The 17,785-nt window shown below is 37.0% G+C and overlaps 1 protein-coding gene across 1 annotated transcript; it reads left to right on the top strand.

The window, feature by feature from the left end:
- The first annotated feature begins 4,507 nt into the window (after window positions 1-4,507).
- Window positions 4,508-16,902, top strand: si:dkey-166k12.1 (solute carrier family 22 member 13). The gene is made up of 10 exons (XM_059350269.1): window positions 4,508-5,018; window positions 8,245-8,348; window positions 8,431-8,585; window positions 9,764-9,932; window positions 10,766-10,880; window positions 11,915-12,021; window positions 12,139-12,350; window positions 14,083-14,191; window positions 14,310-14,522; window positions 16,630-16,902. Exons 1-10 carry the CDS (start codon window positions 4,680-4,682, stop codon window positions 16,727-16,729), a joined length of 1,623 nt encoding a protein of 540 aa, XP_059206252.1. The 5' UTR covers window positions 4,508-4,679; the 3' UTR covers window positions 16,730-16,902.
- Window positions 16,903-17,785: the final 883 nt, after the last annotated feature.

Raw genomic sequence — 17,785 nt, 5'->3', positions numbered from 1 at the left:
ACTTTTACCCTGTCCAATATGTCAATATGTCTATTGTATTGTATTGTATTGTATTTTATATTGTATTTTATTGCTGTTTCTTTTCAATCCTTTTGTACGGTGTCCTTGAGTGCCAAGAAAGGCCCCTCCAAATAAAATGTATTATTATTATTATTATTATTAATAACCTGTTTTTAATCTTGTTGTACTCTGTAGCACCTTGGGATTGCTTTTAACAATGAAAAGTGCTTTACAAATAAAATGTATTATTATTATTATTATTATTATTATTATCAAAATCATAATCGGTGAACTCATTTTCATCTACGTCCTCAAACTCCCACAAAAAGTAGAAAAAGTATCCCGAGGTACCCGTACAATATTAGATACATACAGTATACGTATGATTTCCCTCATTTCAGTTATTGAAGCATATATTAATCGCGATAAAGGCCTTTTAATGTAAAAATACTTTTATGGAGGATTGTCACAGTGTCATATTAAGCAACCAAAACTGTGCAAAGAAACTAAGATGTAGAATAACATTATAATAGTAACAGTTATCTATTTTTGCACTGTTCATAATATGAAATGCAGCATAGGTATTAAAAACAGAAAACACAATGAGAAGAAAACAATAACAAAAACTAATAATACCATAAAGAGGTAAAGAAAAATAATAGCTATAAATGATACTAGTAAGGGAAAACAATTTGATGATGGTTAAAGCAATTTAAAATATATCAAACCATAAAATAAGAAAAATATGATAAAAAAAATATACAAAATATACAAGATGAATAATAATTATAACAATAATGTTATCAAGGTGTAATTAAAAAAAAAAAAATCCAAAATTAAATCTGATCACACTTTTAGTGCTTTTAATTTTAAAGTAATGCTTTGTATCCAACCACTTCCTGGCGAACTTCATCTGACTTGACAGTTTTTGTCCTTGCTGCCATCCAGACACCCAAACCGGGACCCAACCCGTTCTGGATCAAGCATCAGTGACGTCACGAGCACCCACAACAGGAAGGGGGCAGGCTATGAGGCTTCCGTCTATAACAGACATGTAAAGCAGGGAACCTACTTCCAGTTTATCCAATAATAAATTGTATATATTTGGGTTTACTCACACATACATATCCTCACAATTTTTACTAATTTAATCTAATTGAATTACATGTTTTGCTACATTATATCAAAATAGAACACATTACACCAGCTATTCTCAACCTTGGGGTCGGGACCCCAATTGGGGTCGCGAGATGATTTCTGGGGGTCGCCAAATCATTTTGGAAGTCAGCTCTGTCTCCACTGTGTTAAAGTGTTCATGTGTTTTTGGTCACTTAATGTCTTTTTTTGGTCATTTTGTGTTTGTTTTTTTGTCATTTTGTGTCTTTTTTTGGTCATTTTGTGTCTTTTTTTGATCATTTTGTGTCTTTTTTTGATCATTTTGTGGTCAATTTGTGTCTTTTTTGGTCATTTTGTTTCCTTTTTTGGTCATTTTCTGTCTTTTCTGGTCATTTTGTGTCTTTTTTTGATCATTTTGTGTCTTTTTTTGATCATTTTGTGGTCATTTTCTGTCTTTTCTGGTCATTTTGTGTCTTTTTTGGTCATTTTGTTTCCTTTTTTTGGTCATTTTGGTTCTTTTTTGGGTGATCCGAACTGTGCATGTGAGATTCTGTTCAGTGAGCGGGGGTCGCGGACAACATGCATGTTAAATTGGGGGTCGCGACTCAAAAAGGTTGAGAACTACCGCATTACATCTCAGCAAGTTAAGATTGATTATTGTGCATGAAAAAACTCTTCTACCCACGTGAAGGAAATGTCGTTATCTTGTATAATGACATTAAAAACTCTTAAATCATGAATCTTGAATACTATTTGGACATTTAAAAAATGTAGCTAATTCCCACAAATCTGCAGTGATTGTGTCACTTGACCAGCTGGACTGAAGAGAGAGGAGCCATTGTTGTTCAGAGAATAACTGGCTGAGTCAGCCATTCCTCACCCCACCACTCTGGACCTGACAGTATTGAATGCAGGACGCAATATTTTTTGGAAAGTGCAATGTTGTGATCAGTGGTACTCCATGGTGCTCAGTATACATTATGGTGAGTGATATCAGGTGACCTGCATCCTGCCTGTACTAAGAACACAGAGCTTTCAGTCACAAAGTGTTCTCAGTGTATTTATTGCAGGGCCTATATACATCAATTACAACATATAAAGTACCAGTACACAGTACACAGTACAAAGTCTGTTCAGTGTATTCAGTCAGTTCACACAACACTCCTTGATACTGGGGATGACTGTCAGTGGTGGGAAAAGTATTCAGATCCTTTAGTAAGTAAAAGTACTAATACCAAACTGCAAAATTACTCCACTACAAGTTAAAGTCCTGCTTTCAAAATGTACTTGAGTAAAAGTACAAAAGTATCAGCATCAAAATGTACTTAAAGTTAAACTCAGATTCTTTCATATATGCCAAATATATTATTAGATTATTTGCATTGATGCATTTTTGTAAGCATCATTTTAATTTTGTATAGATAAAGCTCATTTTAACTACTTAATATACCGTTATGAGGTTTAATTAAAAACAAATATCTAATCACGTTAAATTGATCATGTTTTTATGTTAAATCTCGACCTGAAAAGTAACTAAACTTGGCAGCTAAATGTAGTGGGGTAAAAATACAATATTTTCCTCAAAATGTAGTGGAGTAGAAGTATAAAGTTACATAAAATGGAAATACTCAAGTAAAGTACACATGCCTCAAAATTGTACTGTACTTGAGTAAATGATTACAGTCGTACAAACAGAAAGACTTGGATTCTTGAGATCCAACTCAATTAAAAAAATATCTCAACAATCTGGTACCCCTATTTTTGTTTTTACCTAGACAAGGGAGCAGGATAACTCATCCAGCTGATTCCCTGTGGCCCTTGCTTGTTTTCTAATGCATTGCACTCTCAAGCACTCTGTATAACTGACAGCCTCTTACTGCAGTATTATTTTATTCCAGTTTATAAAGTAGGAGGTAGGCTTCTCCAGGAAGCTCCAAATAGTTTCAGATGAAGCTCAGTGACTGGAAGCTAAACAAAATGCAATTGTTTCATTACATTAATAATCACATGGAATAACCTAAATGTGTGTGATTTGGTTAAAGAGATAGTTTCGCAAAGTTTGGGTGTACTTCTATAGACTTTTTTTTACTTTCCTAGAGTCAGGAACAAAACATTCCTCAAGGCAGACCTTTTATATGTATTTGGTGTAGTTTAAAGTTATGTCAAACAGCAATAGTTGGCTATCTTGGCTCAATTGTTGAGTGTCTATAGGATCAAATGACATAAGTAGGCATCCAGATATTGAGCGAAACTAAATAAACTAAGAAGTGGCCTTTCTTCAAGCTTTGCAAGAGGGAAGGCCCTCAGACTTCTGTAAAAAACCTCTGTATACGAATGCTTTCCCTCATTTCAGTTATTGAAGCATGTAGTCATTGCTATAAAGGCCTTTTAATGTAAAAAATACTTGTATGGAGGATTGTCACAGTGTCATATTAAGCAACCAAAACTATGCAAAGAAACTAAGATGTAGAATAACATTATAATAGTAACAGTTATCTATTTTTGCACTGTTCATAATATGAAATGCAGCATAGGTATTAAAAACAGAAAACACAATGAGAAGAAAACAACAACAAAAACTAATAAAACCATAAAGAGGTAAAGAAAATAATAATTTCACAAAACAGGGACCTATGAAATAAATGACCAGAAATACAGTCTGTTTAACTGGAAATCAGTAGTGTCATTGCAGATTTCACTGTAGTTCAGTGTTTGAACAGCAGGTGGCAGCAGATGACATAAACGCAGGGTGTTTGTTGCACAATGTAGCGAACGAAATTATGTATACATCAGCTATGGGTTTGGTAAGTCAGCATGGTGAAAGGCAGCACGTGCAATTGATGCTTAAATGATTTCCATGAAGAAGAAGAAAGCGTTATATTAAATACATTTAACTTTAGGATCGCTGCATGTCACTAATGTGTTGTGAATCTGGCATCAGAGCGTCTTTTATAGTATGTTGTAATGAGGCTGTAGCCCTATAGGGAACACATATGGCACTATGTATACGTGCTCCCAGTGTTTTTCCTCCAGATTTTGCACCGTGTAGAAAACAGGAGGATCAAAAACCTGGCAATTTACCGGATGCATTATTTTTCTTTTCTTCTTTTTTTACTTTCTACAATTTTCAAAAACGGATCCAACAAGGACAGATCTCTTTTTAGTTTTCCATGCATCAAGCTGATGCAGGTATTTGCGTTCCAGATTATTTAGTAAATCAGTAATTCAGTAAACCTTTGCATTTATTCGACCCTTGAACCCTCGTCTGGAGATGTGAAAATGCTGCAGCTTGCAGGAAAGTGACTAGTGTCATTGGGAAAGATGATCAGAATGCTGTGTCTTTCTTTTCTCCAGGTCATCCTGCTGAAGATGGCTCATGTTGGTTCAGTGCAGCCGGACAGACTGTAGGTAGCACATGGACCTTGTTTACCTCCTGAACAACAGCTCCCAACGCCCCTCTGATTTATTGTCTGCTGGCTGTTTACAGTCCCCGCCTGGTTTGCGCTGGCTGATCCACTGGAAAAGAGCCAGTCTCCAAATTTACCTTTTTTTCCCCCCAAAAAATGAATTTCGACCAGATCCTCTCTGCCATCGGAGGCTTCGGCAGGTATCAGAAGATCTTGTACATATGGATTTGTTTACCCCAGATCCTGCTCGCTTTCCACATGATGGTGAGCATCTTCACCGGATCCACGCCGCCACACCACTGCCGAGACAGCTCGATCTCAGTGGCCGGGAATCAGTCCTCCTCCCCGGGTACACTCAGCCTCAACCTGAGCCTCTCGGATTCTTCTTGTTTCTCAGCCGAAGTCCAGCTGCAGGACAACCGGACTGAGCGCGTCCCATGTGGACGCGGATGGGTCTACAGCACGGACACCTTCCAGAGTACTACAGTCACCGAGGTACTGTGGAGTGCTGATGTTTTTAATCAGAAATATAGGCTATGCATCTTTAACCCTATAAAGCCAAGTGTATCATATTTGATACATAAGTTTTTGAGACCTCTACATCATCATTGTGATATTTTTTTCCCTGAAAAACCTGATGAATACATGAATTGATGATTTAAAAAAACTGAGCAACAAATTTCACAAAAATACCAGTTGTAACAAAAATGATTTGCTGGTTCCACTGGTGGATCTGTCATTACTGCGTGAAAACTTCATATCAGCAGATGTATGATGTTGTTTTATATGGAAAAAAATATTTTGTATGTTTGAGGAAAATGTTAAAAGGAAAGTCAAAGTTTTATTTGGTTAAAAATATTAGGTTTTATGTGATTATGTGAGTTCAAGAAAAGCAGATTGTGAGCAACAAATTGCACAAAAAAAAGTTGACGTATCAGATATGATCCAAATTAAATTCATATATGAAAATTGATATTGAATTAAATCATTTTTTAGCCGGTTCAACAAACACTCCAGTTTTGAAAATTTTAGAATTTTCTGGCAATTATTTCACGGTTCAGGCTTTATAGGGTTAATTATTCCAAATTCTGCTCATGCATGGAAACAAATGGAATCAGTTAATCACTGCAAAATAGAATAGAATAGAATAGAATAGAATAGAATAGAATAGGTCTTTATTTGTCTTTGTCACATGTACAACGAAATTCAAAGTGCTCTCCAGTAAGTGCAACATTTAAGAGTCTCTAAAAATATAAATATAAAAAGAAAAGAAAAAAAATATATATAAACATAAACACACCCAGACATACATGTATAGTCGCACAGGAAAAAAAACAACAACAAACAAACAAACAGCATGAACAACAACAGTACAGAACATATCTCAAATGTGTTGAGCCATCAATGTGAATGCAGTGCCAATACTATCGTTTAAGTAAATAATGAATCATCCGTTAACTATTAAGCTTTTTAAGCACCCACGTTTGGAATAATTAGTTAAATTCGTAAACAAAAGTGGAATAATGCATGCTGGCACATATGCTGTTCAATATAGGCACAAAGTCCCGAGCCTGTATCATGATGGTGTAGGTTAGTAGATAAACTAAGCAATCAACAACAATGCAAGGCTGCATTAACCACTTTACAGCCCTCTGTCAATGTATAGCAGGGGTCATCAAGTACATTTGTCCCAGCGCCAGACTTGTTCGTAGCAGACACTGTGGGGGCCGAACCTTTAAATAAAGAAAATAGGTAACACTTTACAATAACCATCATTTATAAATGGTAAACAGATAGTTTATTAATGTTTAATCATCATTTATAAACCGTATATAAGCCATTTAGAACGGTAAATACATAATTTATTAATGTTTAACTAACTACATCATTTATAAATGGCTAATAGATGGTATATTAATGTAAGTTTATAGTTACTTTATCATTAACAAACAATTAAATTAAAACTAATAGTTTATTAATGGTTTTAGTTGCACTGATTATAACATTCTTAACACCATATTAAGTATGTTAATGATTTTGAAATGGTTCATATGCCTTTAAGAAATTGGTTTAAAACATTTAAAGATTAAATATGTATATAGCACTTTGTAAATGGTTATTAATTGGTTTATAAACCATCTATAAACATAAGTTAGATGGTTATTGTAAAGTGTTACCAGAAAATATAATGTATTATGCCTAGTTATGTATATCATGGTTTGACATTTTCACTTCCTTACTAAGTTAATGCTATTTTTATTCACCTATATCAGTGTCAACAGACCCCTAATTAACATGGGAAATCCAGAATAACTAGATAACTAGATATCTAACTAGAAAATGCTGTCAGTCTTCCGCCAAGGAGGCAGTTCACTGAGGTGTGATGGTTAAAAACTGTGAAGCGTCATATGCTAAATACCAAAACACATTTTTTCCTCCTTACATTTTCTGAATTTATTAGGCTATTATAATTATTCTGCGTGTTGGGCTGGAATCAGATGTGATTGATGATCGCTGGTGTATTGTGTCTATGAAACTGTACCAGGCTGTAAACATGTTTATTTCTACTGTAAATTTGGTCATTTTATCATGGGGGTCTATGGGGATTGAGTTCCTTTTGGAGCCAGCCTCCAACTGGACATTTGAGGAACTGCAGCTGTTGGGAGGAGCAGCAACTCCCCAAAGTCTTGTGATCAGCATCAGTTACCAGCAAAAAATGCAAAATAAAATGCACCTGTCTAGGAAATAGTCCTGCACATAACCCAGCAAAATAGTTGTTTTTTAAAACTTCTGTTTCCATACAGTTTAAACAAAAAACAGAACATGTTAAGTAGTGAGGATCTGATGTGCAGCTCGAGCCAGGCTAGCTGTTTCCACTGTTTTAAGTCTTTATGCTAAGCTAAGCTAAGCTAACCAGCTGCTGGCTGGGGCCTTGAAAATGTACAGACAGACATAAGAGTGGTGTTGAGTTTTTTTTCTACAACCCAAATTGAAAAGAAGTTGGAAATTTGTGTAAAACGTAAATATACATACAAAATGTATCAAATTCAGAAGTTTTGATTATTAATATAATGTCCATGTACAGTTTTAAACTAGATTGATGTCACAAAAGATTAGCTAATACATTTTAGACAACTAGCCAACTTTTTTGGAATTGGGGTTGTAACTTTTGTCTCAGTGAATCCCCAAAAATGTCAAACTTTTTGTCCAAAGCTACATATTGATCCAGAGGACCCAGGATCCGCATTAACACCCTTATCGTGTCTTTCATTATTGTTCGCTAGTGGTGCATGTTCCCATTCTCCCAGTGATAGCTACACAACACAGCAAACCTGCAGCTCTTGCTTTGCCCAGCTGGACTACAGCCTTGGTTCTGTTCAATATAAAAACATTAAAGATTTGTTTCCTGCAACCACGCCTTCGGTTTTGGCTGGTTCTTGGCTCCCAAATGGTGGAACGAGCTCCCTACCGACATCAGGACCTCAGACAGTCATGGTCACCTAACATATAAAAAAAAAGAAGAAAAAAGCTTTTATTCTTTTCTCTTCTTTTCTTCTTTAGCATATAGCACTCCTTTAGCGATGACAGTTAGCTCTTAAAGTTATGTACTTACTCGATTCCTATGGTCTATGTCTAGTACCATCAGGTTAAATTGTAAGTCGCTTTGGACAAAAGCCATGACATGTAATGTCATGTAATGTAATGTTTCCCCTCCTCCCAGTGGGACCTGGTGTGTGACAAAGCTGGACTCAACAGTCTGGGTTCGTCTATCTACATGTTTGGTCTGTTGGTGGGATCTTTGCTGTTTGGAGCCATGGCTGACAGGTAAACACTGTGCTGCTTCCTCTCTAGATCCTGGAGCTTCTGACTTTATACAAACTAATGTCCGCTCCTTTCTTCATACCAGGTACGGCCGGCGTTTCATCCTGCTGCTGTCCATCGCTCTGCAGACTGTGTTCGGAGTCGCTGTGGCCTTTGCACCCAACTTTACCGTCTATGTGATTCTTCGCTTTGCAGTTGGCACGACGATATCCGGAGTCATCATCAATGCCTTTGTACTTGGTACGAATTAAGTCAAGTCAAGTCAAGTCAGATTTATTTATATAGCGCATTTACAGACGGCTGAGCCGCACCAAAGTGCTTCACATAAAAGTGCAAAAAGTGCAATAAAATACAGAATTGACAAAATTGACAAAGGTAACAAAGAAAACAAAAAACAAAACAAAATTTAATTTAAAATAAATTAAAAGAAGATGGGATATTTTTTAAAAGCACTGTGGGATTACTAGGGTACACTATTCCCTAGCACTTGCCAGAGGAAAAAAAAAAACTTTAATCGAAGGCAAGAGAAAAGAGGTGGGTTTTTAAGTGTTATTAAACACAGATACTCAGAAGACTACATTGGAAATAACAAACAAATGTTATAAATGTAACTAGGGGTGGGCAATATGGCCCTAAAAGAATATCACAATATTTCAGGCTATTTTTGCGATAACGATATTCTTGACGATATTATATTCTATATTATTATATTATACTTAACATATTTATATAGACTAAAAAAAAAATTTTCTATATCTTTTTTTTAAGTCTATATAAATAAATAAAAATTTAAAATGTAGTGTGAAGTGCAAATCTCAACAGTTGCCAAATAAATAAAAAAATGTATGAGAAAATAATAAAAAATAACCATTTAGGGGTTTCGGGGGCATATTTTAATGACATTTTGTAAAGGAGAATAAAGGTTCTTGTATGTTTTATTTAAGGCATCTTATTTTGACAGTCTTCTTGTAAGTTCTATGGTGGATTCTGTTAGCACACTGTGCTCTTATTTTGAAAGCTGCATGTGTTTAGCGACAGAGAGTAAGTAGCTTTTTGTGATTAAAACAACTTTAATTGTTAGCTAATGTTAACCTTACGCCACTACATCAAGAAGTAGGAATGTTGCCAATATCATGATATGCATTTTTTTTAACCATGAAAAAAAATATACCGATATTATAGTGAACGATACAATATGGCACACCCCTAAATGTAACAGATGTTGCTTTTGTAATTGAAGTGTTATAATGTTTTGTGTTTTTTTGTGCTATTTTTGCCCACCAAACAAACCCATACCACTACCTTAAAGCTCCACCTACCACCTCAGTTTAACCCTCTCCCCATGATTCCTCCTCTCCTCTCCTCTCCTCTCCTCCTCCTCCTCCTCCTCCTCCTCCTCTCTTTTCCTCTCCTCTAAGGCACTGAGTGGACGTGCACCAAGAGGCGCATGCTAGCCGGTATCACCACCGACTATGCGTTTGGTCTGGGCTACATGCTTCTAGCAGGTGTGGCCTACTTGATACGAGACTGGAGAAAGTTGCAACTTGCCATATCAGCCCCAGGCTTCCTGCTCATCTTCTATATATGGTGGGAAAATTGTTTGAGCATTTGAATATTAGGCCCCGTTCACACGAGGACCGTCTCAACAGAAGACGCAAAAGTGGCGTTGCGTCTTCACTTTTTATTCCGCGTTTAGACAAGCGTTTTCTGGAGGAAATCTGCTGCATACGGTGACGCAAAAGTGTGTGGAATTGGATTGTATGCAGCCAGGCGGCATCACTTAAAGCGATAAGAGCATCTTTGGGCATGCAGAAGTTTTCACGCCACACATTTTCATCAGCTACTCCTTCCACAAAGTTCTCCACCATCACTAGATCTCCCAGGTCTCGTTCACAGCCGTCTGGCTTGCCTCCGACCAATTGCTGCATCCAAAATGTGATGGAGGTTTTTACAGATCCTTCTCTGTTCACTAATACTATCTCTACATATCCTGTACATTTGGTGGAAAGACTCCTGTAAGTTTATTAGAGCTGCCAGAGCAGCTTGAAGGTCCCACGCATGGAAATAATCCCACATTTGTTTATTTTCCTGTACTGGAGCATATATGTGACGTAAACACATACGTGACGTGAGCAGATCAGATCAGAGTTTTGTGTCTTGTCAGTGTAGACGACACGCTACGGAGGAGAGGATTTAACTTTTCCACTTTGGAGGGTGGTTTCAGATTTTTGCGTCTTTAAGCCCCAAAAACGCCGTCACCGTCTAAACGAAAGGCACTTCCGATAAAATATTTTGTCGTTTTTACCCGCAAGCGTCCTGGTGTAAACGGGGCCTTAGATCCACTTTGTTGTCATACATTTCTTTGATCAGAGTACATGAATGACCTCTGATTCTCATTTCCTCCTGATGTCTGGTGTCAGGGTGCTTCCTCAGTCTGCCAGATGGTTGTTGGCCAACAACAGGAGGGAGGAAGCCATCGCTCTCCTCCGCAAGGCAGCACTAGTTAACGGCCGGGTCTTACCTCCTGCTGTACAGGTGTGTCTCATTGCATGTTATTCCCCATACCAGTAGTTCTCAACCTTTTTGAGTCGCAACCCCCAATTTAACATGCATGTTGTCCGCGACCCCCGCTCACTGAACAGAATCTCGCACAGTTCAGATCACCCAAAAAAGAAACAAAATGAACAAAAAAAGGAAACAAAATGACCAAAAAGACACAAATTGACCACAAAATGACCAAAAAAGACACAAAATGACCAGAAAAGACACAAAATGACCAAAAAAAGACACAAAATGACAAAAATAGACACAAGATGACCAAAAAAGACACAAAATGACCAAAAAAAGGAAACCAAATTACCAAAAAAGACACAAATTGACCACAAAATGATCAAAAAAAGACACAAAATGACCAAAAAAGACACAAAATGACCAAAAAAAGACACAAAATGACCAAAAAAAGGAAACCAAATTACCAAAAAAGACACAAATTGACCACAAAATGATAAAAAAAAGACACAAAATTACCTAAAAAGACACAAAATGAACAAAAAAAGACATAAAGAGTAAAACAAATGATTTGGCGACCCCCAGAAATCATCTCCCTAGGTTTTGCCCAGTTTATGCCCAGTTTGTGCCTAGTATGTGCTTAGTATTTTGGTTTTCGATATAAGGAACAATTCGGTTTATTGTTTCCGTTACATGTATATATTATGAAATAAAGTAAGTAATAAGTTCTAACTATTCCTGACACAAGTATGTAGAATGTAGTTTCAAGTAATTTCCTAAAACAGGTGGATGTAGTTTTTAGTACTTGTTACACGAACAGGAGTAATAGTTAATTTATTAAGGATTATTTGCACCTGCAAGTGTGTTTGTAGTCTTTTCCCAAAAATAAACCTCGGCCATGTTCATGGAAATGAGGGAACATGTCACCCAGTTTCATCAGACCTCTATGGCAAAAAGGAATCAGTATTTTGCTCCACAGGCTACTTGTTTGCATGATCTGTTTTCCAATGTAGCATTTCCCTGGCCTTATCTCTGAAAGACCTTGCTTTATGTGTGTCCAGGTGGAGAAGTGTCAGATTTTAGGTGGAGGGAAGCAAAGTTTCTCAGTGGTGGATCTGGTACGAACACCTCAGATGAGGAAGAGGGCCTTCATCTTGTTCTACATCTGGTAAATTGTGTATTTATGCGAGCATGCACGTTTTTGTTTTTTTTAAAACGCCAGTAACAAATCATTCTATAGTCCTTCTACCTTTTTCTTTATCTCTCTCCCTCCTTTACACCTCAGGTTTGTGAATGTGCTGGTGTATTACGGCCTCTCACTGGGTGTCTCCCGGTTAGGGACAAACCTCTACTTGACCCAGTTCGTGTTCGGGTTGGTTGAGATCCCGGCTCGTTCTCTCGTCCTGCTCGTTCTGCCCTTCAGTCGCAGACTGTCCCAAAGTGGATTTCTGGCTGTAGGAGGCCTCGCCTGTCTGCTCATGCTCGCTGTCCCTTCAGGTAGGACAGACATAGTTAGTTAGTTAGTTAGTTAGTTAGATAGTTAGATAGATAGACTTTATTTATCCCAACCTGGGAAATTACAGTGTATCAGCAGCATTACACACAGAGACAATAACAACACAATTAAATCAGAACAACCTAGGCATACTTCAAGCAATAAAATATAAAAATACAATAAAAATACAAAGAGTGTCTAAAGAAGGAGTATGTATTAAGGAGTAGAATTCCAGTGCAGAATAAGTATGAATATACAGTATAAAAATAAATGTTTGGTGCTGTGAAACAAATAAGGTGCAATGAACAGTGTGCATAAAAAACAAAGTGCATAGCGACAGTATGTAATGAACCAGACTATTATTAGGGCCTCGGGGCAATCGCACCGAGCACTGGTCCCATACAGCAATAGCTGTAGGGACCAGTGCTCGGGGCTATATATATATATATATATATATCAAAACGTGCGGTTTGATGGGGATCGGTGTGCTATTACTCTTCTCTACGGAATTCCGCCCAACTGCCCAAAATTTTGCATTGAAATGGATGGGACGGCCGAAAGAAAATGAGCAAAAAAGAACATTAATTGAAGATTTTCAGACGTCTACTTCTCCGGCATAATTTCACCTAGAGACTCCATTTAAACTTTAAACAGTAGACACAAGTCTTGTGTATTGGTGTATTAATTTGCGTTTCGATAGGTCATATAGTTTTTTATCAATCCCTGTTCAATGACCATGATCATTTTTGGAGAAATTCTGAGATTATAATGGGTGTGTATTGCACGGAATGTTCGTGTCAGAGTGTGTGATGTCATCGCTCAGAGTGTAGAGAGAGAGGTAAAACTGTCAATAAATACATTTGAAAACTACGCTCCAGGCCGCAAATTCCACTCTACAGAAATAATTTTTACATAGAAACGTAGGAAAATTTGTCTTCTCACTCACAATCCTCTGGTAAAGCTGTCAGAGTTATAGTTTGGGCATAAGACGCAGAGATGATCCACCAACACCACCAACAGCCTCATTGGGTCCCATATTAAAAACGCAGGAAGATTTCTGAGCTGTCTGAGATTTAACAGTTTTTTTAGATCGCTCTAACAAAGCTATTTTTTTATTTTTCTTCACAAAAAACATATGTAGACGTTCAGGAAGAACTCAGGACACTCAAAGTGAAGTCGGATCAATGATAGGTATTATGGTTTTGCCAAAAATGCTTTCTGTTCGAGGCCAGAAATTCCAGTCCACCTCTGTCCACCGGCTGCTGTCTCAGGTGTCAGTTATTTCTGTTGATTGCTTTGATCTGATTGCTTTGATCTTTGATGTGATTACAGTTACAGATACACACACACACACACACACACACACACACACACACACAGGTAACTTTATGCGATTTTCGCTACACACACACACACACACACACACACACACACACACATTTTGAGGTTAAAGGGCATAGTTTGAAATCTCTGAAGAGTCTCATCATAGTGTACACACACCGGCAGTAGCCCCCGTGGCCCTTTCAAAATTTCCCCAGAGGAAATTTTCTAGTTTGTTATTGTTATTGTACAGTGTGATGGCATGTGGAAGGAAAGCTTTTTTGTATCTGTCCCTATGAAGTTGTGTTCTGACAGGACTTTTCTCCAAACCTTAAAAACGTCAGCTTTTCATCTCATCCTCCAATAACTGAAATATATTCATCACTTTGATAATTCCCCTTCTCCTGCCTGCAGATTATCCCAGTGTCCTGACTGGTCTTGCCATGGTCGGGAAGTTTGGTATAACAGCTTCCTTTGCTGTAATCTACGTGTACACGGCTGAGATATTCCCCACTGTTCTTCGGTTAGACATGTCCATCTTTACAGTTTTTAATAATTTTCTCATACATACATAATCCCAAAGGGATCTTTTAAGTACCTGTCGTGATTAGAACTTTTTTTCTATCAATGTGTATCTACAGGCAAACAGGAATAGGTGTTTCCTGTATGTTTGCGAGGATGGGCGGTGTGTTAGCTCCTGTTATAAACATGGTTCATAACCACAGCCCCACCACGCCGCTGCTCATCTTCGGTGCCTCCCCGCTGCTGGGAGCGCTCCTCGCCATGGCGCTGCCTGAAACAGCTGACAGACCTCTACCGGACACAGTGGAGGACGTGGAGAACTGGGACTTGAGGTAGCAGAAGCTAAGCAACGTATTGCTGTATAGTCTACACTGCAAAAAAAGAAAAGTTGGGTGAACTCAAAACTTCAAGGCAACAAACTTCGATAAAATTTTAAGTTGGACAATTAAACTAAATATTTTAAGTTTTGTTTTTGAGTTTGCTCAACTCTGAATTTCTCTGGCACGACTGTAACGCCGCTATGAAATGTCAGCTAATGTTGTGACCACAATTTTGAGTTAGCATTGATACGCTAATGGCTACTCTTGTAGCTGTAACAAGCAGCGCCGCTAGCATCAGTTAGGCGCTGGCATCAGTTAGCCGCTAGCATCAGTTAGCCGCTAGCATCAGTTAGCCGCTAGCATCAGTTAGCCGCTAGCTTTCGCTAATGACAGTATTTCACAACAAAGAAACAAGAGTTATCAGAACTATTGTCCCTTGTTTTGAACCCCAACTTAAAGATATAAGTAACAACAACTCACCAACTTGTTTTTGAGCAGACAACTGGCTTCCTTTGTTGTGCTAACTTACATTATTGCCCTAAATGTCAATAATTTATATTTCCAAGTTTTACCAACTTAAATCACTGTTTTAGGCCAAAAAATACAAGTTGGCTTTTTTGCAGTGTAGACGGATTTCAGAAAAAAGGCCTTCTATAATATATCAAACAATCAGTGCAACAGTAATTTGTGACCTTGATGTGGTATTATAAACATCAAAGAGGCTCTAATGCAGGGGTGTCAAACTCAAATACACAGTGGGCCAAAATTTAAAACTTGGACAAAGTCGCGGGCCAACATTGATATTTATTTTAAAAAAATGGACCTAAACAAGTTCAAACGAAATGGAACAAGCAAAGCTTGATATAACTTAATATTGCAAACATGCAAAATCGAATATCAAATAAAACAAACAAACAAATTAATGGCATTCATTTCTTAAATAAAATTTAAATAAAAATGTCCCTTTATTTTATATGCGGCCTTCTTTAAATTAAAATTTAACAGTAATCTTTTTCCACAGGCTAAATTTAAATGTAAGAATAAAATAACAATAATAGACCAAATTAATAATAATATCCTTCAATGAATGTGCAACCACTCAAGTCCATGCCTTGGACTAGCAAGAAAAAGTGCATAAAGACAACTTTAATTGTTGCTCAGTTTGCTCCACACTGATCTACTGTGTTCAAGCCAAAACACCAGCAGAGCATTCTGGGATTTGTAGTATTATTTGCGCTGTATAATACTGGCGGGCCAGCTCTGGTTGTCATTTGGTATTTCCTCGCGGGCCAAATATAATTATACTGCGGGCCAAATTTGGACCACGGGCCAGAGTTTGACTGGTCAAACTACTGGTCAAAAGTTTTAGAACACACCAACTTTTCCAGAATTTAATTGAAAATGATGCAGTTTAATGTCTCAGTCTTCTCTGAAATTAATGCACATTTGCAACATTTAAAATCCTTTATTGAGCATGATAGTGTTTTGAAAATAAAAAAAAGATTCAAAATCACATTTTATGTTGGACTAAAGGACTAAAAAAAGACACAAAATGACCAAAAAAAGACACAAAATGACTTACAAAGACATGAAAAAATTCCAAAATGGACAAAATATCTCAAGACTCCATAGAGTTAAGTTGTTAACGCATTTCTTGTTCCCTGAAAAAGGCCTACTTGTATAATTCTGAAATGTACATTATCTTTCAGTTTTGGTTAAGCTTACCTTTTTTTATTTACCTCTGGCAGTTCACCACTTACCTTTGTACCCTTTCAAGCTGTTCATTTGACTTGAACTGCTTGAATTTCAATAAAGAATGGAAAAATTGGGGTGTTCTAAAACTTTTGACCGGTAGTGTATATTAAGGACCTTAATATAAAGCATTACCAAATTTTCAACATATAGCGGGCACTTAAACTGACATAGGTTATTTTAAGGTAATAAACTTACTATGAATAAGTACCTTTTACAACACAACTACAAACAAACCTTAACAGTCGCTTTAACGAGCGTGCCTGCCTGACCCTGAACAGGATATAATGTCTCACTGGCCTGCTTGTTCCCGTGTGAAGACCTCTGCAAACAGCTCAGTGTGTACTTTGTGTTTTGTCTCCTGCAGCTCGCCTCTCAAAGAGCAGAACCAGATGTCTGAAGGTCTGAGCCAATCAGCCAGCAGCACAGGGGAGCAGGAGCTACAGCACCTAGCGAGCCAGGCCTAACGGGGAGGAAAAGGCTGCACATGTTCCAGTATTCACTTATTATACTGCCTCAACTTTGTTACCAGTTCTCATCTCTGACATGATATCCTCTATGCCAGCTGTTCTCAACCTTTGGGTCCCGACCCCAATTGGGGTCGCGAGATGATTTCTGGGGGTCGCCAAATCATTTTGGAAGTCAGCTCTGTCTCCACTGTGTTAAAGTCTTTTTGGTCATTTAATGTCTTTTTTTTTTTGTCATTTTGTGTCTTTTTTTTGGTCATTTTGTGTCTTTTTTTTTTTTAGTAATTTTATGTATTTTTTTTGGTCATTTTGTCTTTTTTTTTTGGTCACTTTGTGTCTTTTTTTTTTTATCATTTTGTGTCTTCTTTTTTTGGGTCATTTTGTGTCTTTTTTTGTGGTCATTTTGTATCTCTTTGGTCATTTTGTGTCTTTTTTTTGTCATTTTGTCTTTTTTTTTGTCATTTTGTGTCTTTTGTGGTCATCTTGTGTGTTTTTTGATCATTTTGTGTCTTTTAATGGTCCTTTTGTGTCTTTTTTTTGGTCATTTTGTGCCTTTTTTTGGTCATTTTGTGTCCTTTTTTTTGGTCATTTTGTGTCTTTTTTTGGTCATTTTGTGTCTTTTTTTTGGTCATTTTGTGTCTTTTGTGGTCATTTTGTGTCTTTTTTGATCATTTTGTGTCTTTTTATGGTCCTTTTGTGTCTTTTTTTGGTAATGTTGTGTCTTTTTTCGGTCCTTTTGTGTCTTTTTTGGTCATTTTGTGTCTTTTTTTGGTAATTTTGTGTCTTTTTTGGGAATTTTGTGTCTTTTTTGATCATTTTGTCTCTTTTTATGGTCCTTTTGTGTCTTTTTTTGGTAATGTTGTGTCTTTTTTCGGTCCTTTTGTGTCTTTTTTGGTCATTTTGTGTCTTTTTTTTTGGTCATTTTGTGTCGTCTTTTTTTCTGGTCATTTTGTGTCTTCTTTTTTTTGGTCATTTTGTGTATTTTTTTTGGTCATTTTGTGTCTTTTTTTGGTCATTTTGTGCCTTTTTTTGGTCATTTTGTGTCCTTTTTTTTGG

The sequence above is a fragment of the Centropristis striata genome, chromosome 14 (assembly GCF_030273125.1).
Source record: "Centropristis striata isolate RG_2023a ecotype Rhode Island chromosome 14, C.striata_1.0, whole genome shotgun sequence".
Classification (NCBI taxonomy): domain Eukaryota; kingdom Metazoa; phylum Chordata; class Actinopteri; order Perciformes; family Serranidae; genus Centropristis; species Centropristis striata.
This window is presented reverse-complemented; position numbering and strand designations above follow the sequence as displayed.

Coding starts and splice junctions, on each gene's coding strand:
- si:dkey-166k12.1 (XM_059350269.1), top strand. CDS start 4,680: ATGAATTTCGACCAGATCCTCTCTGCCATCGGAGGCTTCGGCAGGTAT. Junction 12,022..12,138: donor TTCATCTTGTTCTACATCTG/GTAAATTGTGTA, acceptor TTTACACCTCAG/GTTTGTGAATGTGCTGGTGT. Junction 14,523..16,629: donor GTGGAGAACTGGGACTTGAG/GTAGCAGAAGCT, acceptor TGTCTCCTGCAG/CTCGCCTCTCAAAGAGCAGA.